The 23,455-nt window shown below is 46.1% G+C and overlaps 1 protein-coding gene across 3 annotated transcripts in view; it reads right to left on the reverse strand.

Annotated features, from left to right (window-relative positions):
* The window catches only part of LOC137785415 (AT-rich interactive domain-containing protein 3B-like), a 44,227-nt gene continuing 20,772 nt past the window's right edge, over nt 1-23,455 (reverse strand). For all 3 annotated transcript variants that reach the window (XM_068576637.1, XM_068576619.1, XM_068576628.1), the window contains exons 3-9: nt 21,179-21,253; nt 20,703-20,775; nt 4,957-5,140; nt 2,439-2,698; nt 763-1,032; nt 458-550; nt 1-323 (exon numbers count right to left, since the gene is read on the reverse strand). In XM_068576637.1, coding sequence (XP_068432738.1) covers nt 121-323; nt 458-550; nt 763-1,032; nt 2,439-2,698; nt 4,957-5,140; nt 20,703-20,775; nt 21,179-21,253 — 1,158 coding nt within the window. In that variant the 3' untranslated portion in view covers nt 1-120. The remainder of the gene's footprint in view (nt 324-457; nt 551-762; nt 1,033-2,438; nt 2,699-4,956; nt 5,141-20,702; nt 20,776-21,178; nt 21,254-23,455) is intronic.

The following is a 23,455-nucleotide window of genomic DNA, read 5'->3' on the forward strand; positions in this document are numbered from 1 at the left end:
TTTATCATTGTACTGTTTATTTCTTGCTGGGCCTCCCAGTGAAAGAGAGGCCTTAGGGGGAGGAAGGTGGAGGAAGGGGGGGGGAGCAGGTGCAAAGGGCGGGCCCTCCCACCCCCCGAGTTAGGGTGATCCGCTTGGGGCCGGCTCGGCAGAGCCCTTGGAGGAGGAGGAGGACGTGGGGCTGAGGGTCTGAGCCAGAGGTGCAGAGAAGCCATAGCTGGTGCTGGCTCCGGCCGGGGTGGCAGCAGCAGCGGTAGCGGCAGCAGCGGCAGCCGACACAGCCGGCCCCGGGGCCCCACCGGACTTCTGGGCAAACAGGGTTCCTGTAGGAAAACGGGAGACATCGCATCATAAACACGGTGCCTTGATCGCGACAAGGGGGGGAATATTAAAGGATGTACCACATCGTAACTTTTGATTAAGGATCCGTGATAATTCATAAACGCTAAAAACCAACCTGAGTAGATGGTGCCGTTGACCTCCACCGAGACGGTGATGCTGGCGTTCCCATTGGTTGAGATGCTCAGAGACATGTCCTGCTGCTTCTCATCTGAAGAGACAAAAATATTTTTGATTTAAAAACGTTGCTTTCAACAGGCCGAATACGTATGCAATCAATTGTACATGTGTATGTAGCAGTTCATATCTGTATAGAGGAGATACTTTGACTTTGTTGGAACAAAAATATTAGATTCTTCGTTTGACTCAATAAAAACCCACTGACTTTTTTTTACTAGTATTTTTTTTTTTTAAAACACTGACCTTGGGTGGTGATGGTGGGGGCTCCTAGGCGCATGTTCATGGGCATCTGGGAAGCCATGGCCAGCAGGTTGTGTTGGAAGGCCTGCTGCATCAGGCGCTGCTGCTCCTCCGCCAGGCGGGCCATCTTCCGGTCCGGCCCCTCTCCGCCGGTCTCCAGCTTTTCTCTGAGCTGCTCCAGAGTGGCGGCCCTTGCCAAGCCCGCGACCTGGTGGTGGCCCAGGGCCAGCGCCATGGAGGGTCTTGCCGCCATGATGGAGGCGGTCAGGTCATCTGGAAGAGGGAGCGTATTGGATCAGTTGCGTGTGTGTGTGTGTTAAGACTAATTTACGTTTATGACTCCAACATATTTTAGCTGCAGCAGCGAGACCACCAGCGCAGAATGAACTTCCCAGAACCTCACTTTACGATCCACTCGTTAGAATAAAAACAAAACAGACGGTTTCGAACACGCAAAGAGCAGTTTCACGTGCGTAATGGCCGCGTCAGCCGAACCACGTGCCGTCCGATCTGACCCCATAAAGCGATTTGACAGGTAAAATACAGAGTATTACCAAGTCGTACCACAGATCTGCCGCGGAGTCACATTCCAGCAAAGTCAAAGTGACATCAGATAAGACGGCAGGGTAATAATGACAGTTATCAACAGGATCCTACTGATGTGAAAAGAAGGCTTCAAAGTTCATAAAGTGTCCCCCCCAGCGTGGGAACCGTGTTATTAATCAGTAGTAAAGGTGAGGGCTCCCAGCAGCCTGAAGCAAAACTGGTTCACACGTGGACTCTTAAAACACCTGGATTGACTACACACACATGCAGGCACGTACATACACACACACATATGCAGGCACGTACACACAAAGTCATATAAAAAGACTGAAAAAATGCACACACACACACACACACACACACACACACTGATGGCGAGATACAGAAGAGGGAGGGAACATGACATGTTGCGAGAATGTAATACGCAAATGTAACCGTACACTCGCATGCCAACATTCCTGCATGCGCACACACCGTCATGCCAATACACACCATGTACGCACACATTCACACACATTTGACATTAAAGGAGCAGGTGCTGGAATGAAGACTATATCGGTCTAGTGTCAGGGCCTATATATATGTATGCATTTTAAATTATTTGCTGATACTGAAAACTAAGCCTCCCTAAATCATGAAAACCTCATCTTGAAGTCTGCTTTTCATTCAGGTGCTTATGGCCGGTTGTAGTTTTTCTCAAGAGCGACAGAGGGCAGTGTTTCCCTACGAATAGTCTCAGCACATCTGTAACAGTAACTCCCCCAGTTTGATCCAACCAGCATACATTCTCTGTGGTAAACATTTACCCAGTTTAATAGTAGCTTCATGAAGAACTGAGCATTTATGCTTGTTCTTTCCCCCAGCAACACCCTTTTCTACCCTTCCTTAGTTACACACACACAGATCTGAGCTGCTCGTTAACTTGCAGGCAGGCTCGTGTTAAAAAGTAATTCCCACACACCCCATAACTTATTTTTCTTACTTTATTATTTGTGGAATAAAGGTTAGCCTTCTCTTCAGGCTGCCATAAAACTCTGATTATTTTATATAAAAATATGCATGACACCAAGTGGAGTAAAAGCTCGCTAGAGGTTGTATTAACGTCCTCTCGCCGCAGACGGCATGGTTCCTACCTTTCTTCTGAGAGTGTCCCGGTGAGCCCTGCAGGCCGTTGAGGACCCCGGAGGCCCCGGCCCCCAGAGCTGAAAGGTGCATCTTGGGAGGCGAGAGGATGTGGGGAGCCGTGCTGGGAGAGGGAGAGAAGCGGAAGAGGCTGCTGCTGTAGCTCGGGCGACGGCCCTCGCGCCGGTTGCTGTCGATGGCGGCCTGGAGCTCACCGGGGGAGCTGAGGCCTTTCCTCTCGCACTCATACGGGTACAGGTATTTCATGTACCTTAAGAGGGGAGAACACACACACACACACACACACACACACACACACACACACACACACACACACACACACACACACACACACGGACACAGAGCATTAGATCACGACAGCAACGCTCACATGACAAGTATTAGCTTTATTAGTCTTACTGGCTTACTCCGGCTCAGAAACATAACCAGTACTAACTGAAACGTACTTGTGATAATCTGGAGTGAAAACTGTAAAATTGTTTACAAATATTTACTTTAAAAAGGGGACATATCAAGAAGAAGTCCTTCAGGGCTTGTGCATATATACACTTGGGTATCTGGAGTTTCTGCTAACGAAGTAAGACAACCCAGTGTGATGGAAGATGTTCACTGTCAATCGGGAAAGGAGGAATAAAGTCTCTGAATCAAAGTCGTCTTTGGCCGTTTATTTCTTGCAAGAAGAAACAAGTCTGCTGGACGATGAACTTAGGGGTCTTAGTGGATTTTGTTTTAGAGAGGGTACAAGTTTCCGGGTCTTCAACAGCAGATTTGTGAGTTAAAGGTTAGAGCAGATGGATAAGAAAGCGCTCGTTACAAGGGGTAAGAAAAGACTGCTCTTCCAGTTGAAAGGTAGTGCCGATGAATCATGCGATTTCTCAAAAAGTCTAAAGCGATGGAGAACATCGCGTTATACAAAAAAGGGTCATTGCCAGCCTGAACATAATTATATGAAATAAAATATGATGTTCAAACCTGCAACGACTATAAAACGTACAGTATTTTTAACCATTAGACCAGCTAGTTACTTTGTGGGGCCGTTTAGATGAGAAAACATGTGATTTAACGTGCCATCCAGATTTGGCTCCCCTCCTCCCAATGTCACATGCAGGCTCATTAGAATATATACAGTTCCCCATCAGAGGATCTCTCCCCCCGCATGGCTTGAGAACGACCTTTTGCGAAGATGCGCTAGATTTTTCTCTCAAGCCCATCAGAGCAGACTGGGCTTTTTTTGGGAAAGGAGCTAAAAAAATTGAGCTTTTTTTTTTGAGCATTAAATCATGTACATATTCTCTCGTAGAAACCTCAAACACACACTATGAACCTGAAAATGAGCAGGATATGTCACCCTTTAATTTACTACATAAGCACATAATGCGGGGCTGTCAGCAGATGTCAAGGACAGTAATCTCTGCCTTTGAAATCTTTTTTTTTTTTTTTTTTTTAGCTGACCGGTGAGTAAATGAATCAGCAGACAAGGAATCAGCAACATGGACAAAATAAAAGGCAGGAAATCAGAGTTGCGGTTGCTGTAAAGCACATTTAAAAGACGTTTACTACAGAAAGCCGACAGTAACCGTCTTTAAAGTGCATGAATTAGCACTGGGTTTAATGACAACTTGGTATGACAACGTTGTGTCAAAAAACACGTTTTGTATGCAGCGTATACTTGGATGACGTCACAGGGGCTCCACAAGTCTGCTTAGTCACAGCTCTGGTATGTTTCACCCATCCCATAAGAGAATTAGGTAAAATGAACATACAGTGTTGTGCGTGCTGGCTGCATGATGGTGGAAAAGCAGATCAATAAGACGCTATGAGCAGCGTCCATTAGATAGAGCCAACAGAGCAACGCTGCACACAATGGCCCACCGACATTAAATATACATAAAGGTTCATTAGGGCACCCTGCCAGTGGACAGGATAGAGAGGTGTTACATCTACGGCAGGATTTCCGTCCAGAATCGGTCGCAGCTCGCCGTACAATCTGTCAGTCAAACTGCACCTTAGTCATTGCGAACTCTGACCCGGATCACGTCAATAAATCTATGGGAATCAATGAGAGCTATGTGTGATGTAAGGGACGGAGGGATTGAATGTGAAGAGGGAAAGGCGGCCTGTTGGAGGAAACAAACCCGCATGTGTACAAACACTACATCACGGGTTAATATTGACATCCGCACTCATATCAACACACACAGAAATCCACATATTCACGGTATAAGGAAGATGATTGTTTTCCAGGTCGACAAGTCACACACACACACACACACACACACACACACACACACACACACACACACACACACACACACACACACACACACACACACACACACACACACACACACACACACACACACACTCTTTATTTTAGTTCCAGCTGATTAAATTAGAGTTTATATAGGATTAACATAAAAATCAGACTGGGACTATTTATAGCTACTGCAGCCAATTAAATAAAACGCACTTGTTTTTTCTTTTTGCAACACGGCTGCAAAGACTTACTGTGTGCGCAGGGTGAAAGCGGCGCTGGTGATGGAGGTAGGCAGGTTGAGTCCCTTTGTGATTTCTCGCCAGATCTTCTTGTTGATGACCTCCACCAGGCCTCCCTTCTCCGTCACCAGCTTGTACAGCATGTACAGATCCAGGACCTGCTTGGCCATGATGGGGATACGATTGACTGGGGTTCCTGTGGAGAAGAAGGGAGGGGGGGGGGGGGAATATAAAATAAAAATCAATACAGTGTAAATCATACATCTGAATTCACAACGGCTTAGTGACGCACAATGAACGCTTTATGGTGGATGAAGTGCATCACGTGCGCATGCATTTTTAACACGGACAACCCCGACGGGAATGGAACCCATAATGCGGACAATTTCTTTTGTGTGTACATCTCCGCTCAGACATATCGGCACCTAACACAGAAAATACATTTAAAGCTGCTGCAGTGTAAATGACGAAGCGGGGCGAATTCTAAATTATGCATTCATTCATCAACCAATCAATGCCGAAACACCCAGAGTCATTCTAGACCTCAAGACACTGATACTAAGTGCTGTCAGGATGCTGGTGAGAGAAGGGTGTCCGGCCTGCTGCCTGCACGCCTGTTACATTGGGCTTGAAAACATATTAGCCCAGTTAAGGCAATCTGGCTTGACCTCGAAAAGGGGATTCGCAAACAACACAAAGCCAAGCGGCTCTAGACTTTTGATACAGATGCATTAATCTTGTCAACAGCTTATCTGCAGTGAGGCTTGCATGGAGCGCGGCGGCGGTGGGAGGCGGGGGAAATCAAAAAGTGCAATGTGCAACAGTGTAAGCATGAAGCGGGAGGAGGGGACTGTGGATTGTGACAACCTGCTAATCCATGGGCAGCGGTGGGTGGGTGGGGGCTCCTGGATAGGCCAGTATAATGAAGCTCATTTAGAGGATTGTCCCGAGTAAATCCACACCCCTCTGCTGTTAGAGCAGGGGGAGTCGCGCAGATTTGCCCTTTGCAGCTAATGCCAGCCAATCCTTCAGCCCCCTCCACAGGCTGCTCTCAATCGGACTCATTAATGACCGTGTAAAATAGCAGAGTGATCAGGCCGCAAAGATTAGCCCCGATTCATTTTCTTAAGTTAGCAACATGTCTTTAAGCCATGCGCAAGGGGCGGAGGTGAACGCACTCGGACCTACGTAAGTGTGGCGATCAGGAAGGCGGCTCCGTCAGGGGGCACTATGTCAAGTGGACAACTTAATATCGACTTTTTCTGCTTGAGGTTGTTGAAACTAATGCTTTACGCTGCCGTTGTGTTCCCCGAGAATCCATCTTGAAGTTTGTCCAGAGAGATTTCTAGATGACAAAGGCGGCGCCCTGTGTTTGGGCGAGGTGAGGGAGACCTATAGCCTGTTATATAGACGTCATTATGGAGCAGTGGTTCCATACACGGGGTGGGGGTGGGGAAAGCCGATGAGGCTGCGATATTGAACTAACATTGTTTCCCACCACAGTTTCCTTATTCTGCTTCCAACAATGGGTTGCGAGTGTAATTACATGCAAATAACATGAAATATTTAAATTCGTTACAGTGGAATCTGAAAAATCGAATGCAACCCAATACAACACGCCTGCAAGCACATCTCTCCTTTGTCAAATTAATTATGTCCATTTAAAATTAAGATTTGAAGATGGTATTAACTTGGATCTGATACGTGAGAAATGAACACGTGTATATAAACCCAAAACATACTTGTAAGACCTGCTCTCACTCTGCAACATGAATGTAGAAGACAGCAGCAAAACAGCTTGCTTGTGTGTGTGTGTGTGTGTGTGTGTGTGTGTGTGTGTGTGTGTGTGTGTGTGTGTGTGTGTGTGTGTGTGTGTGTGTGTGTGTGTGTGTGTGTGGTTGGTTAGTATTGTTCAGCTGCAGAAAATTCTGTTATGGGAAATTAGCCATCTTATCTCTAGAGCCAATTAACAATTAACAAAACAAGAGGGCCTTTGCCAAGACGGCAGCTTCCCTTACAGATCCCTTGGATTAGATACGCACAGAGCAAAAGGAGACAAAGAGTATTTAGTATTAAATGACTGTTAAATGTTGGGTCTGTATATAATCCCTACATTAATTTATTAAAATAAAAATATATATATTTTAGAGAAAGCTCATGTTCCCCAGTGGATCACAAATGTGGTTACCAAATTCTTAATAGACGTAAAAGAAGCCAAGCTTTATTCTTACAAAATTAAAATTAAAAAAAGGTGGATAGTAAACTAGACGTTCCACTAAACATCTCGGGGCAGTTGTCCGGTTTCCAGAACACGCAGCGGGTCACAGCACCCAGGAATGCTCTGCTGCCGGCGCCACGGCAGTTATTTAATGCAGCGTTGGACATCAATCCTGCATCAAACAATTAGTACAACCAAAAGGGGTCAGAGATCAGCCGGGGGTTATTGATGTGTGAATTAAACTGCAGGTCAGCAGGAAGCCATGTTTTCATACTGGCCCGGACATGAACAATGAGTGCACAACAAATGAGACACAACGGCACTGGCCCCCATAGTGACAGGCCAGCAGTTACTTAGGCTTTAATTCATGCCTATGCTTTTATTCGCCCCTTTATCAGCGGCTGCTGTCAAATCAAGATCGTATTGTATGCATTTACGAGCAACTACTAGCGCGCGTGTGAGGGAGTAAACCTAAATATCCATCTCTATATTTTAAGTGAACCAGAGGCGCTTTCGAAACAGCATTAATTAGTCAAACCGTCAGTCCAGTTTCACATTTCAATGTGGCCTGAGCACATGGGAAAGCCCCTTTGATAATATCGTAAATTGACCTAAAAAAAAAAAAAAAAAATCACATTAGCAACACGTGGGCAGTTAGCCAGAGAGTTCCCTAATTTGAGAGCCTGCCTTTGGTGTCCAACATCTGCTCCGTGTCCAACCCTGGAGACATTTAGCTGTAACAGGCTTAATTAGACGGGTCCAAAACATTTCTTTTGATCACAGCATCACAACTCCTCCGCCTCACAGTCCCCTTAACGCGCACTCTATTCCGCCGTTATAGTGGTTCTCATTTCAGCCGACATTGCTCACTATTCCCCGACGAAGAAGACTAGAGACACTGTGATCAGCAGGGTTGCGAGACCACTTCATTCCACTAGACCACGCAGGCCTCAAGTAGGCAACTATTGGGTATTTCATCTCCCTGCAAAGCCCTGATTTGTCCACTCGGCTGTTCCGAGCCAATCCGTAATTGGCTGCAGGCTTCACCTCCCATCATCCTTTGCCCCGGACTGATTTTCCCCCAGGGACAGGGCCATCAGGAGCCTAGTGATTAATGGCACCAGGGGTTAGAGGTCGCTCTGGTGGGAAGTGCCGCGGCTGAGGGCCCCCGAACCACTCCCCAAGTCCTTCCTCTGACTTCCACAGTGAACACAAGAGCCACACGGCCCGTCTTCAAACGGCTAGACTTCAAATGATAAGAGATATAGAAAGAGAGTCTGACAGAGGAGACCGATAAAGTTTGACCAATACAGATCTCTCGGGGATAACACGTTTGGACAGGGTTTGATATTAGGTGATGTTGTGTTTTGATATTTTGTGCAGATAATCAATACATTTTTACGTGCTGAATTTTATGCCTGGGATGATTTCCCAGCAGAGAAACTATTTTACATTATGGGACAAATAAATCTCTCCATTAACACACACAGCAGAATGATAATAAAACACATTCACGCAAACTCAATTATACAGTACAATATGATGTAATCCAGTAAAAAGCCTTTTAGCCGTCCTTTCAGAGGCTGGAGACATCGATCAGACCATACACAATCAGGAATAATGACTTGAAGTGGCAAACAAAAGCAAACAGACAGTCGACTGTCCATATGAATCAAACATTCCCATTTCCCACCTCACATCCAGCTTTCTATCTCAATGGAAGGAAGAAAAGAAAAAAAAAGAAAAAAAAAGGAACAAGGTCATTTTATCTGACCTCTGACCTATTTTTAGTAGGAAACAGCTGTTCACATTAAAGGGGCTTCTATAATAAATCAATTGGCTGCCCCTGGCACCATTTGTGGTAAATTGCATATCGCTGACTTCACACGATGGGCATTTTTTAAATAATTGAGTGACAGAGCGACAGCCATCCAGCGGACAAGACACAGGAAATGCATTTTTACTGAATGAGCATTGGCTGGTGTGAGGTTTCACTAACATCTACGGGTGATCTCGGACAAAGAGAAGGAGAGGGGCAGAGGGGAGATCCATATCATCTCACGGTCTTTGGTTGCTTTAATTCCGGTGGTTAATTTGTTGGCTCAGTCCATTAGTAAAGAGCACGTTGGACGGGATGGGAAAACAGAGAGGAAGCAAGATGGAGAGGAAAAGAGAGAGAGAGAGAACAGAGCTGGATTAAAAAGTGTAAGAAAAAAAAAAAGGAGGCAAAGAAAAAGGACAATTTTTGGAACATTCAGGCGGGCAGGTGGGGGAGGGGGAGGTGTAGTAAGTTGCCAGCTGGAGAAAGACTGGATTACTGCTGTAAGGAAGGTGTCAGCCAACACAAACAGCCTCTGGCCTTGTGGCAGCGTCTGAGACCTTTCAGAGCACCCCCACCCCAGCTACCCACACCTTCCTCCTCCCTTCCCCAACCACCAACATCCACACACCAGATAACACCCAAACCAGGGATCGCAGTCCCTGCGCTCCACTTCCTCACAGTTCAGTTGACGCACGCTCACTTAGCGCACCAGACCGACCGGTAGCGAGAAACCCCGATGCCAAAACGGCAAAACGTGCACACACACTCTCTCTCTCTGGCCTAAAATAAGAAGCCTGTAAATCACTTGAAGGCGTATAAAACTGCAACGGGGAGCATGACTGTTGTTGGCGTTTCAAAACGGCCCTCGAGTGCTGCAATTCTCCGCTTTTCGCCGACAACTCCAATTTATGAATTCTGTCATGACAGAACAGCCCAGACCTTTTGTTAACGCGGGACAGAGAGACACTGACAGGTGAGACAAATGTCTGGTCTGCACATGCCAAGTGTTTACTTTACGTCGGGCAGCCTCCGGGCTGTTTAGTTTACGTGTTCGTACGGCGGCGGGCGGCATATTGTCAGGACCCTGCTCTGCCGGGGCATGTTTGTTTTATTTTTAATGCACAGCCAGGGACATAAATGGTAAAAAAGCCTTGAGTGTATGGAACTTGCTATCTTTAGTCCAGGCAGAGCCACCGCTCGCATGGCGGACCAATTCATATCAAGTGTTGAGACATGCACCCTCCACATTCAGGGAAGTTAAATGTAACGTTACACTATAGATACATCGCTATTCTAAGCGTGACGCTTAAGCCACAGCTGATAGAGAGATAGAACGAGAAGGACGGCCGTCTAATAAAGTCCACAATACAGCATTGTGGGTAGATGAGCTCTAAACCGGCGGCTGCATAGGTTTTCATGGCCGTCCTGTCAATAAAGTTTGATTCATGCGAGTTGACGGGGGCAGAAACAGACAAAGGGGGGACAGGTAAGGCCGGGAGGAGAAAGAAATGTTATCTCATAACCATGAAGACAACAGAGACTTTCCACATAAGACACCCTAAAGAATAAACTGAGAAGTCCCTTGTATCCATCTGCGGAGACATTACGACAAGGTTGCCCCATCAATGCTACGGCATTAGCGAGTCACGCCACGGCATGATGTGACTACACCTACAACAAATAAAAGGGATTAACACGTGTGGGTGGACGACGACACAAAGCAAAGTACTGCGTAGGCTACGTGCGAATAAGTGAAAAAGCTGTCACACGTCGGCTCAAAAATAACATTCAGGTCTTCTTGACAGGAGCCCACATCACAGGTTGCTTTATTGATTAAATGGAGAATCTAACTTATGACTGGCAAGTAATTACCTTCATATGAGCCTATTTTGAGTCTTATGTCTCTTCCTCACAGTTGTCTTGACAAAATGAACAGATACAAAAAAGGGGAGAAGAAAAAAAGCTAACCTTCAATGATGGATAAGTCACTTGAAGCTCTATTTACTTAAGAAGCATGGAGAGTAGCTTCTTAGTAAGAGTTATTGCAGCGAGTAGACAAGACAGTATTTTAAAAAAAGGAGCTGTCTCCTGTGCACTGTCAACTGCTTCGGCATGTGGTGTAAAACATCGCAAAACGGCAGAGGCTCCAAACAACAGCCAGAGGCTGTAAATCTCGCCGGGTGCCGTTCACGTGCTGGGGGAGCTCGCCGGCTACGAATAATGACACTATTAGAACTTGAATTACACGATTAGAGGTCCACCTGGTACGAGCCGGCAATGAATCTCTGCACTGACAAGTCCGATACAGTTAATGTGGTGTTTAAAGTACAGTTAACTGGTTTGTCCCGCCTCAATCGCTTGACAGAGAGGCGTCTTTGAACTGAATTAGAGCGACGAACAGAGAGAAAGAGAGTGTGTGGAAGAAAGAAAAAGGAGGGAAACATGACACCTTCTCCATGTGTCACAAAGATGGGTCACCTGGTGAGATAGAGGGGGAGGGTGTGTGTGTGTGTGTGTGTGTCTGGTGTGTTTGGGGGGGAGGGATTGGAAAGGTTGGAGGCGCGAAAAGTGAGATGGCCTCTCTGACGGTAACCCAAGTCCCCTCGATCCCCAGAGACCCAGCAGATCAACTGACTGGACCCCAATCAACGCCGGCTGATATGGAGCTGACAGAGAGACGGATGAATGGACGGTGACCGGCCTTTCAATTCATTGAGGTTCTCACAAATCTGCAAATTTGAGTTTCTGAGAGATAGATAAATAGACATATGTATACACACACATGTATGTGTTTGTGCCACTTAATTTGGCTATTCAAAAAAAAAAAAAAGCACAAATAAAATGTACTATAATACAAGCAATACAAGTTTGAGATATAATAAAAGGAATGCATATATTCCCTGCTCTCTCTTGTTTTGCGCCTGACAAGTAGAGAAGAAAAAAAAATGACTGCATCGTGTTTACTACGAGTATCTGTTTATGCATCCGTCCATTACTGCTTCAGGCAGCGTTTAGTTCCTCCACCCAGCAGCCCCATTTAAAGGCGACTAACCACTCTCTGGGAATGTTTGTCTTCCATTAACATCTAGTAGACCAGTGAAATTGTGCAGGTGGCTGATGAATTTGCAATGTACTAGCCAAAAGGCCCGGCGCTTTGAGTGTGCTACTGTGACGCCAGCACGCCGTGCACTCACTTTATGATTAATGAATCAGATGATACAACCTCCGCTGCAGTGCGAGGACGTGCCGCGGGGGGGGATCGACTTGACAACGCTTGACCTGAGGAGAGTGTGTTTTTCTAATGTCTTCAGCGCCGTAGGCTGTACGCCTCCGCACAAAACGCAGAAACCACCTAAACCTGTTGCATGTCTCATGCATGAGCAATGCATTTAGTGTGGGAGCAACATTTCCTCTCCCCCGTTGCACAATTCTTTTAATACTGGTATTTGTTAACAATCTTTACATCGCTAGTGTCAATGCAAGATCTGAGTTTTGATACTTTTCCCGACAGTATATAGCTAAAGGTAACAAAATGGAAATGCGCTCCAGAGATAATTTGGTCGGTACTCAGTATTAATGATGGATATCCAGTTCTGCTGCGAGTGTTTGAATGTGTCCTCCATTATCTTCCCCCTCCATCTGAGGAACATCCGACACTGTTGTTTGAACTGGCTTTAAAGGCCTGCAGCTGTAATGTGATTGGACGACAAATATCTTTTGGAAAAATCAAATTTATTAGCAAGCTTGTTGATAGAAGGGCGAACGCAGCAGATGACAGCGAGGACATTTAGAGAGGAGGGCGGAGGTTAAAATCTTTGTTGACATGTGCGGTGGTTATAAACACTGGCGATACAGGCCTGTATTGTGAGTTACAGTCCGGTCAATAGAAGCTGTTTTTCTATCCACAAGTTGAACTACTTACAAACACACCAAGAGGTATAGTCAACTGAATTTGAATACAACATGTATATAATAAACACTAAGTACCAAAACTGGTTTGCTGTGCAAGCACTGATCCCTCTGCATTTATTTTAAAATGCAGCGCCTCAGATATTGCACACACTCGATAACGTGCACTAGAGTATATCTGCCAATGTCTTTCTCGCGACACAATTATAAAACTTAACAGCTCGGTCAAACGTAGTGGACGACCTCTGCTCTATATTTACATCTGACTGGAAGAAAAAGTAACCCAATAGCTTGGCCTTGTAAACGGCCATCTCTGCTCTTTGCAGAAATGTCAAGAATGTATGTGTCACGGCAACATGACAATGGTATGTTGTACGCATAATAGGAGGTGTGTGTGTGTGGGGGTTGTTGGCATAAACTGTAGATTCTTGAGACAAAGCTGCGGAGGTTAGGCTCACTCGATTAGCTCGGAGGTCGGGTAAAATATATCGGGGCGATCTGAAAGACTGACAGCGAGAAGCGTATTCAGAACCAATAAAAACAAAAGCAGCGCATAAAGAGTATGCGTAAGAGAAACGATGCACAAAAAAGAATAACAACACGTTCTTTGGGGATGATGAGGTCATCTGTGACAGCTAACTGCTGGTTTAAAGTGTAAGTAGGTGCCAGGGATGTTTTCGCTGGCAGGTGCAACACTGAGTGTTCCCTCTCCCCTTCTAGCGAGCTTTATAACACAGCTAACTGCTTCGATCAATGGACACCCGGATTGACAGATAAAGCCATCAGCGGACGAGTCCCATTTGGGGCCCAGCACCACTGATCAATACGGGAGACATCAGCTGCAATAAGCCGAGGAGAGCGAGGGACGTGGAATCACAGGCGAGTGGACCGGAGGGTGTGTGTGTGTGTGCGTGCAATGCGTATGCGTCTTGGAAATTTCAACTCCCATCAATGCTAATTACGTTTGGCTTTTGGAATCCATGACGGTGAGTCATACATTTACCTAGACAAGGATTCAGCGTACGCGCTTAATGCACAGTGACTTCAAATGAGATCAATAGCAGCATATGCTTTGATGTATCAACTCCAAACAATATATACCCTGGATGAAACCTACAGCAGTATGAACTGCATACTTCTAAACTCAAGAACACTTAATATTCCTGGAGGCCATAATCTTGAGGCTTTCAATACTTTTTTGAGAAATGACACAAATGTCAAGTTTTAAGCGCGGTTTTGGATGAGGAGAACTCATCCATCATAACTTGTTAACTGACCAAACTATCTATATGTGCACCCCCAAACAGCAAACCACATCAACAAACCGACACAGCGTCAATGTTTTCCATTAGGCCCCTTTGCACTCAGGTCTCCGTTGCCGCGCCGCTTTCTTCCAAGCGCAGCTCTGCAGCCCTGGAAGTGAGCTCAGGGCTATTGTGCTGGCGTAGGGCTCCTCTGGGGGCTGTAATGCGTTTCATACCATCCATCACAAGGGGTGTGGAGGCCGGGAAACTTTGCTTTAAGAGCACACACAGGACACAGATGGAGAAGCAAGACACGCAGATATGCAGAGATAGCAGAAGTTTGGGGAATTTGTTGGCCGCGGGAGAGCTTCACAGGGGAACCGCTTCACAAAGAAGCCCACAAGACATAAATATATATTTAGAGTCAAAAGAATTTGAATATTTCACTTGAAAAGGTGCAAAAGGGGTTTAAATTAAGAATTTTGTGGCTCTTCTTGATGTATTAAAGTGTTTAGTTCTGGCTCATTTTGTATTAACCTAACTGTCTAGTTTTGTCCCTCAACTATTTTCACATTAGGCCTTTTAAAAAGTTCCTTCATCAAAAAGATGTAGATTTGAATGGTGTTGCGATATCCTCTTCATTAAAACGGCTTGTGCTTTCAGCGACTGGCCCCTTCACACTTGTTCTGTAGAAATATAATAGCCTTTGGTTTTCAGGGTATTTCCAAATGTATTCCACTGAAGCCACAACAAAGTGCGCGGATCTGAGGAGCCCGTGTTATTTTTACCCTGACTGATGACCTCGCTGGGAAGCGTGAATCTGCTCGCGGCCCGTGCTCGTCCCCTGCTCAGTTTCTTTACGTGCATGGCGATTAAGAATCTCCCAGCTCGGCAGCTTAGGGACTCAAATCCCTGCGCAGTATGGTCGTAATTAAAGATGGACAGCACAGTGGCAATCCGGGCCCGAGGAACAAGTCTAGCTAAATGACAGAGGAAGTAACAGGGAGGAGGAGCGGATTGGGGGTTGGGATGAAGAGACAGAGAGAGGAAGAGACACAAAGAGTAGTCTCGGTTGGTAACGGAAACAAAATAAAAAGGTTTAAGATTTTAATCTGACATCTCCCGACGCTCCCACACACACATTAAAAAAAACATCTAAAACTACTATTTCCTTTTGTTTTGAAAGACGAGAGGAGCGTAACCACCATACACTCGCTCCCCGCAGGCGAGGCTGTAATTTGCCAGCCGATGGGTGGAGTCTGCCGAGATAATCTCAGCCCTTGCACACATCAACACGGTAACCACAAAATCTTTGATCGCGAGCACAGAGGGGAGGATTTGTCCAATGGGAATAGTTTTGTCTCCTCTTTTAGAGTCCGTCTTGGAGTAATGATTGGAAAGCAGCGGTTGAAATCTGTGTGTCATGTGGGTGCACACCCTTTTCTTGAGAGCAGGGGCCCGCGGCGGCCTTTTTGGTACGTCTGCCTGATTATCTTCCGACTGCTCGGTGAGCTCGGTCAGTTTCAGCCCGCTGACGGAGCGCTTTCTAAAAGGGAAATGAAAGAGCGGGGCCTCGTCTCTAGGCGAGCTGTCCGATGCTTTCCTTAACCTCCCCTCCGGTACCCCGTCTGTCCTCGTCTCCTACTGTGGTTTTTCCCCCGTCTGCTCCTCATTGTTTTTCTCTCATTTCTCTCTTTTCACACATACAGATACGAGGCGGTCACTCTCTTGTCTACTGCCCGTCAGCATTTGCCCTATTAAAAAAAAAGAAGAAAAAAAAAGGTTGGCTTCTTTGGAGATCATTAATCATCCCGTGTAAGACAGGAGGCCCCTTAATCCAACCCCTCCTCCGGCTCCTCCACCCCCCGGCCTCACTGAGCGGGCCACAGTGCGGCCCTCCGCCCCTATCCCCCATGGTGTTATCAAGTTTCAGTGGTTGTAACTGTAGCACAATAAACAGAGGGGGAAGGAGAATGAGGTGGTGGTGGGGGGCGGGGGGGGGGGGGGTAAAAGGAGGAGGAAGGGGATGTCAGAGAGAGAGAAAGACAAGAGAGGACAAAATGTCATTTCCTAACTGCATTTTATTGACGCAGTCGCAGTAAAACACGCTTCTGGGGTGCTGAAAACTGCATCGATTGAGAGAATTGCATCTTTAATGAGTCAAAATACAGATATAAGTGGATCGCTCGATTGCATATGACAACTATTGCATGGATTGCGTGGAAAAAGGTCGATCTTAAATGAGAAATCATTCCGGCCCAAACCCGACGCCATCTAAAATGAACAAATGTGCCCACAGTGTCCAGTGTTTTTGTTGCTCAACCAACCAGGTGCTGCCCCTTTCCAGAAGTTGTGGGGTGTTAACTAAAAGGAAAATGAGGCCGTATCAAAGAGCCGGAGAATGTTCCTATTGTAATGTGGTGTTTGTACAGAGGACCCGCCTGTTACGAGGGCCAGTGTGAGGCTGACCAGGGGAGTAATATAATGCATACATGGATCCCCTAGAGTCCATTCATGGTGTAATTGGTGTGGACAGAGCTCTCGGTCTCAGGGTTACAGTTAGAGAACTTCCTCCAATGTCCTGCTGGGAGGCCACTCTTCCCACACCACATAAAAAAAATATATATATATAAAAATAAAATCCAGTTTAACGGGGAGGGAACATTTATTTTCCCCACACCGACATAGTTATTTTAATCTGTCATTTTGAAGTAAAAGGAAAATACAATTTGAGTGAGAAATGTGCCACTTTTGACCAAAACAAAGTCCATGTACACCATTTTGAATTAAGGCCCCTTGAATGATGGGAGCCACTGACTGAGCTAAATGAGACGTCTTCATTATAATCATTAGCTCCGCTTCCTTCCCTCCTACTCCCTCCTCCTAATGCTGAACATCTTTCCCTCGCCCCGTCAAGACCACGGCAACTTAATGACACCGACAAGTCCGGCTTAGCACTTTATTGCTATTAACAGGCCTAAATCGACTATGGAGGGATTTCCCCCTAAAATAACTCTTAAGCAGCGATGGAACACCATGTGGCCCCTCTTAAGCTGAATCTACACTTCACATTAAGAGCGTCACACTGGGATGGATCGAGCCTTTGCTGAAGGCGACGTGTGGGGTAGAAAGAGCTAAAACGCTTGTCTTTACTCCCACACCACTATTACCCCCTCTTTTCTAGACTGGTGATTTCACTGAACAGAAGCGCCTCTCTCTCCCTGGCTCTGTCCATCACAGCCTGTGGCCATTAATCATCTCAAGTGGACAGCGCTGACAGGCAGTTGGCTGCATCACTCCTTTTTATTTTTTCCCCTCTTTATCGCGCACCCGTAGATCCCGCAGCCTCCCCACCCCTCCTTCATCTTGATCACCTCTTCACAACTCCACCTCCTGCCCCGAACCCTCATCCCAAGTGAGAAAGTGGCCCGGGGTGTCAAGCCACAACAAACATTCCCCCTCATCTGCTCGATCCAAACCTTTGAGGTGGTTAATGGCGTCGGAGCTTTTCTCAGCGCTCTGCGTGGGCGTGAAACGGCACAAAATAACCAACCTGTAATGGATATGATGGACAGTGGCTCTGAAGGCCAATATCCTCCGCCCACACTCTTCCAACACGAGGAGGCCTTGTGCATTTACATTACAGTTACATATCGCGGGCCATTAGCGGAAATTTGTAGCCGGAGCGAACGACAGTGGAACAAAGTTGAGCTCCTCCAAAAAAAAATAATTCAGAGCAACAAATAGTAGTGCGAAATTATCAATTGCGAGCGCGAAAAGGGTCCCAGCGATGTGTTGAAGTAGTCAGCGAAGAAGTAAAAGATAGAGAGGATCTGCATGTGTGGCGTCTGCCATTTCTGTGATTCAGAGCCCATCAATGGGCCCCTTTACGCACAGACAGGCTTTAGGACAGCTGCTAAAATTCCTCAGCCATTAACACTCTCTCACACTCACGCACACACACACACACACACACACACACACACACGTGCCTGTTTTTAAGCGTAGAGGCAGGAAATGGGAATCCCTCGTAAGTTTTCCTTCCGCTGCAGCTTTCCTCTCAAGGCCTGGAGGCCCCACGGCGAGGTGGGAAAAAGCACTTCACCATTTGTCTCTCCCTGACCAATCTGCTTCACAAAACGAGCTAGTGCTTTTTAAGCATTCGGCTCGTAAGGTCAGTCAAATGAAGAGGCTGACATTTCCCATATCATCAGCTGTTATCCTCCCCCCCCCCCCCACACACACACACACACAAACACACTTGTTCCACATAGCAACATTCAATAAAAAAAAGGCTTTCTAAATACTCGGTCATCAAAAAAAAGCGTGCAATAATCTTGACCCCCGCTCCCCAATATCTGAAATAAAATGGAAGGAGGAGGAAAACATACAGTAATTAGAAGGTACCATTAACACAAGCTTAGCGAGGCTTGCGCTTCATCCCTTAAACTCCTGGCAACGACAGCAAAAGGGAATCCAACAAAGCAATTTGTTCCTTGTGATTAAGATTCTGGTTCGAGAGACAGCAGAGGTCAGCCAAGTGCCTCTCGTCTTAAGGGAGGGGAGACAAACTCACCCTTAGAGTAGCTGAAATTATACCCTACCCTCCTGCACAATGGTCTCTAATGCCAATAGCAGCGTCCCGGCCATATCCTGCATCTGCACTTGAAGCGCGGTGCAGTCATTTCTATGACTGAGTCTTTTTTTTTTCTTTTTCTCTTCTGCGGCACTTTCACTCCCCCTCATACGAAAACCCACAAATCAAAACAGAAAGAGAAAAAGCCTGCGTTTATCCTTTACAATATTCTTCTTATATAGCTGAGCACTTCGGTGACACAGTAATGTTTTTTTTTACAACTGTCGTCGGCCACTGACCCTCGCACCACCACACCCCCCGCGCCCCACACTGGTCACATGCACTGATGATGATGATGATGATGATGGTACAGGAACTTGATCCGTGCAAGCCGATTCCAGTTGCACTCACTATCATTCACTCTGAAAGAGTAATTTGGCTAAACAAGTTAAACAAAAATGGAAACGACAAGAGTTCTAATAAAGTTAATATTGTTAGCAGTGATTTGCTTGTCTTTGCTTTGAGGTGGGATGGTTTTACAAGCTAATTTGTCTTTTCTTCTTTTATCAACGCTTGAATGATTCCCATTTGTGTAAAAAAACAAAAACAATGGGGCAATAAACAAAATTTGAAATTCAACCCATTTGTTCTTGCCTAAAGTAAACGCAAAGCAAGTGAGAATAATGTGACATGGCACACTTTAATCAGCCAGTTATCTGCTGTCGGGTGGCATTTTAGTCAGCTTGATGGATTTCCCCGTCTGACCAGCACGAGGAAAGGGTCAGGCAACCACTCCTCCAGCGTCTGGCACCGGACAGAGATGCTAAGAGGGCCCTGACAGATCCTGTCCCTCCCTCTCTCTTTCGCTGTCTCTCTCCCCCCAACTCGGCTTAATTCATCACCCTCCAAACAAGACCCCCGGGTGCTGCGACCAGACCAGACGCTCAGGAAGCCGCGTGCGAATGAGAGCTGGCCGACACGCACGCACACGGCTACACAACTTTTTTGCACCATCATCATCCGTCACAGTCTGGCTAAACAAACTATGTATCACGTACACACTCTCATACATGGTATCGCCCATCAACCTGTGACAAAACATCATGAAGTATGAACGTGCGCACACACACACACACACACACATACACACACGCTCGCAGACCATCATCACCCATCACAAACGCCACCAAAACATAATCTGAAGTATGCGCCACTGTAATAACATTGTGATTCACCTTGGGAGGTATTGCTCAAGCCATGTAACTTGTTTGGCAACAGATTTGTCTGATAGACGCTTAAGTGCATTAGCTGCCCTGGTCATAGGGGTTTTGAAGGCAGTGGCAAAGTAGCACGCGGTCAGCTGAGCCTCTCCGGCTGTTGGCCAACTAAATAAGTTAGGCCGGTGCTAGATCCTCTTGGCTCTGATACCTGCAGAATCACCCGGGGGAAGATCTCACCTGCTGATCTTACCTGCTGACCCCTTAAAGGCTTTACTCTGGGTGAGGGGAATTAGCAGGGGATTTTCTGAGCCAGTGAGAGTTAGAGCACGTTTTATTTTGTATTGATCAGCGACAGAGCACACTTCACAGCTATGGAAAAAAGCCGATACATTTGACAAAGCAACAAGGAAAATGACTATTACGTTTCCATTTTTGTCTTCGCTCATTTTGTGTGGGCCTCGACCAAATAAACCGCTTGTGCTGTAGGCCGAACACCAACCGATTTACAGTGAAATTTCAGATGCTGAGTAGAAATAAAGTAAATAATAGCAACCCCGCCTCACATCGAGACAGGAAACGACTCTTAAGACATGGGAGATGTGTGGTATTTGCTTTTTCCACATAGGCAGAGGGAGGAAAATTACTAACGTACGTCATAATTGGCGGTCGAGTAGGGATTCAAATGAACTATTTAGGTACTAAGTGTATGCAATAGTCTGTGCAAAAAGAGGCAAATGCCTCTTAGTATGATGTGGATTTATGCCCTTACCTCTTTTCTGCATGAAAGTGAAGAGGTCATCCAAAAACTCCTTCCTTTTGGGGTCATTGTCCAGTTCGTACAACTGAGAGAGGAAAAAGAAGCTTATTAGGGCCATGGTGTGCCGACTTGTCAGTTGACCGCTGCATGTCGCAACAGTCCTCTTGCTCTGCGTCTGGCTTTGTCAGCATGTTAAGTTGTTTCATTACACATCTCTACACATTCCCTATTTGAAATGTTTAAGGCGCTCGGCAATGTTCTTGGCAGTGCAAATGCTGCGTTTCCTCCGAACATGGGAACAAAACAAACATGCACGTCACCGGCCAGCGGACCACTAGCCATCATCCTTGGTTGCGTGAGACAACATCATAGGGATTAAGTTAAAGCTCTTAACTTAACTTATTTACAATTTCCACTACTTTGATATCTCTAAGAATGAATGTGGTGTCAAAGCTTTTTTTTCCTCTCGGTTGTCTCCAAACGCTTACCTTAGCAAAGTCTCTGGAGGCCTCTCCTCTTCCTCTGCTACTGTCAGCCTCATCTGCCCAGCCTGCACTCCCGTTCTGCAACAGACGAGAGAGAGAGAGAGAGTAAACACAGGTAGAGTCCGTAAACAAACAGAAAGTGGTGACAAACGCCTAGAGAGTAGGAACTATCATTTGTTTATTAAAGTGCGACAGCAGATATAGAGACAGGAAACATAGGGTGGGGGAGGTGAAGGGGACACAGACATGTTTGTCTTGCAGCTGAGGTCCCTGGCTGGAAGTGAAGTGGGGACTTTGTCTGGCTCCACCACCGACGTAGTCGCACATTTGTAATTCTTAAGAATGGACTTTGACCGGCAACTTTTTTTGGTGTTGTCGAAAGTGTGTTGGAGTTCCAGCAAAGATTCCATCAGGTTGACATTGACCGTGGGTGAAAAAGTTTGTGTCTCGCAAAAAAAAAAAAAAAAAGAAGCGGCGCAAACTAAGATAGTTACAACAACTACCAACATCCTGCAATGCAAACGCATGAAAACCAATACATACTTAAACTCCAAGAAGTGCATTTTTCCAGGGGTTGGAGGAGTAACCTCTGGAGTTATTGTGCCCCTGAGCCCCTGTGTCCCCCTCCCCCTTCATCCTCAAACATCTCCATTTGACCTAAACCATCTGCATCTGGGCCGGCCCTGCCCCCACCCATGTCTTCCGACCCAGCTGGATACGAGGGCCCCCCATCCTTCAATCTTAACGCAGCTGTGACGGGTGGCCAAGTTCATGGAGTGTAGCTGGCTGTCAGGAGGGGCCAGGGGAGGGCGGGCTGGTCAGTAGCCCTAACACGCGTACACACACACACACACACACACACACACATTTGCAGAGGCTGATCATGGCTGTGTGTATGTTTGTGAGTGCAAGCAGGCAGCGGGAAGGGGAGGGGGGGGGGGGCAATGGCCCCACAAGACGGGAAGGAAGGAAAATAGGGGGCAGAAAGGGGGTGCATGGTATGTGCCGACCAGGAATGTCTCCTAAAGACAAAACCTATAAAAGCATCAGGAATCAAAACAAGATCCGTTCGGAGGGGGACGTTAATAGCTGCAGCCCGGGGTCCAGTTTCAAACGGGAGCCCATTGGTCAGTGGCAATTACAAGGCCTGAAATGAGAGCCGGGAGGGCAAAGGTTGTCAAGGCCCCTGAGAGCAAGTCATTTTCACCCTCTCACTCTCTGTACGTGTAACGGTTGTCAACATCCATGCTCGCTAAACAAATACTGACCGGCCATCAACTTACAAACCCGCTGCAAATGGGACGTTTCGGGGTCGGGGTCGAGAGCACAAAAGGCCTTTTGTTTCAGAAAATGACATATCTGCGTCAACATAAATACATAAATGACCCTCACTTCCACTTTGAAACAACCAAAAAAAAAAACGCAATGGGTGTAAATCAACTCCCTTACTGACAACATCATTAACCATCAATAATGGTTATTTCCCAGATGAGTTCAGTTCCCAAATGCTTCATTTCAAGTAGGGGAAAACTAATATTTGAAGTCCAATGTTCAAATGTTCAAAGACATACCAGGAGATCGCTATCCCCTCAAAAAGTGAGAGTGCTATCTACTTTCAAAAGCGATTATTTCATCACATCGGCTTCTCTGTAGATATCTTGGGCTGAGAATGAGCCCACAAAAGCAGCTCATTCATCATCAGAAATGTATTTCGCCGTCAACTTATATTATCTGTAGCATGTCATAGAGATTACAACAGGATCGACCATGTGAAGGTAAATATACCGTGTGCGGTACATTCGGAGGCCTTATGGACCTTTGCACACAATCTGACCGCCTCTGTTAACCTTTAACCATTATAAATGATTATAAACAGCAGATAGTTCAGATTGCAGCCATGTATAATCTCACATGCTTGCTCATGCATGAAAGAAAAGAAAAAAACCTTTGCTTTCTGCAGCTTTTATACATGCTGGATGTTCCCTATTCAGTGGCCCAGAGGTCGACACTATATGTAATCTTAGTCACAGTAACCAAACAGGGAGCAATAAAGCTTAACGTGAAACATCATCATTCTGCTTGTCAGCATGTAATTCTACTCCGATGTACAGAACAGCAATTCAGTTTTTTTAATAACAGGTAGATAAACCTTTGTGTTTGATCGGCTCGGCTGTAAAGTATCTTAAAATCAAATAGTACTTATGCACAATACTTGCAACAGTGTGGCTCGTGTGTGTACATACAGGACACGCTGACAGTTCCAATAACTGAACTGTGTGT

The sequence above is a fragment of the Clinocottus analis genome, unplaced genomic scaffold (genome assembly GCF_023055335.1).
Source record: "Clinocottus analis isolate CAN_PGR_092001 unplaced genomic scaffold, fCliAna1.0.p SCAF_1, whole genome shotgun sequence".
NCBI classification, from domain to species: Eukaryota; Metazoa; Chordata; class Actinopteri; order Perciformes; family Cottidae; genus Clinocottus; species Clinocottus analis.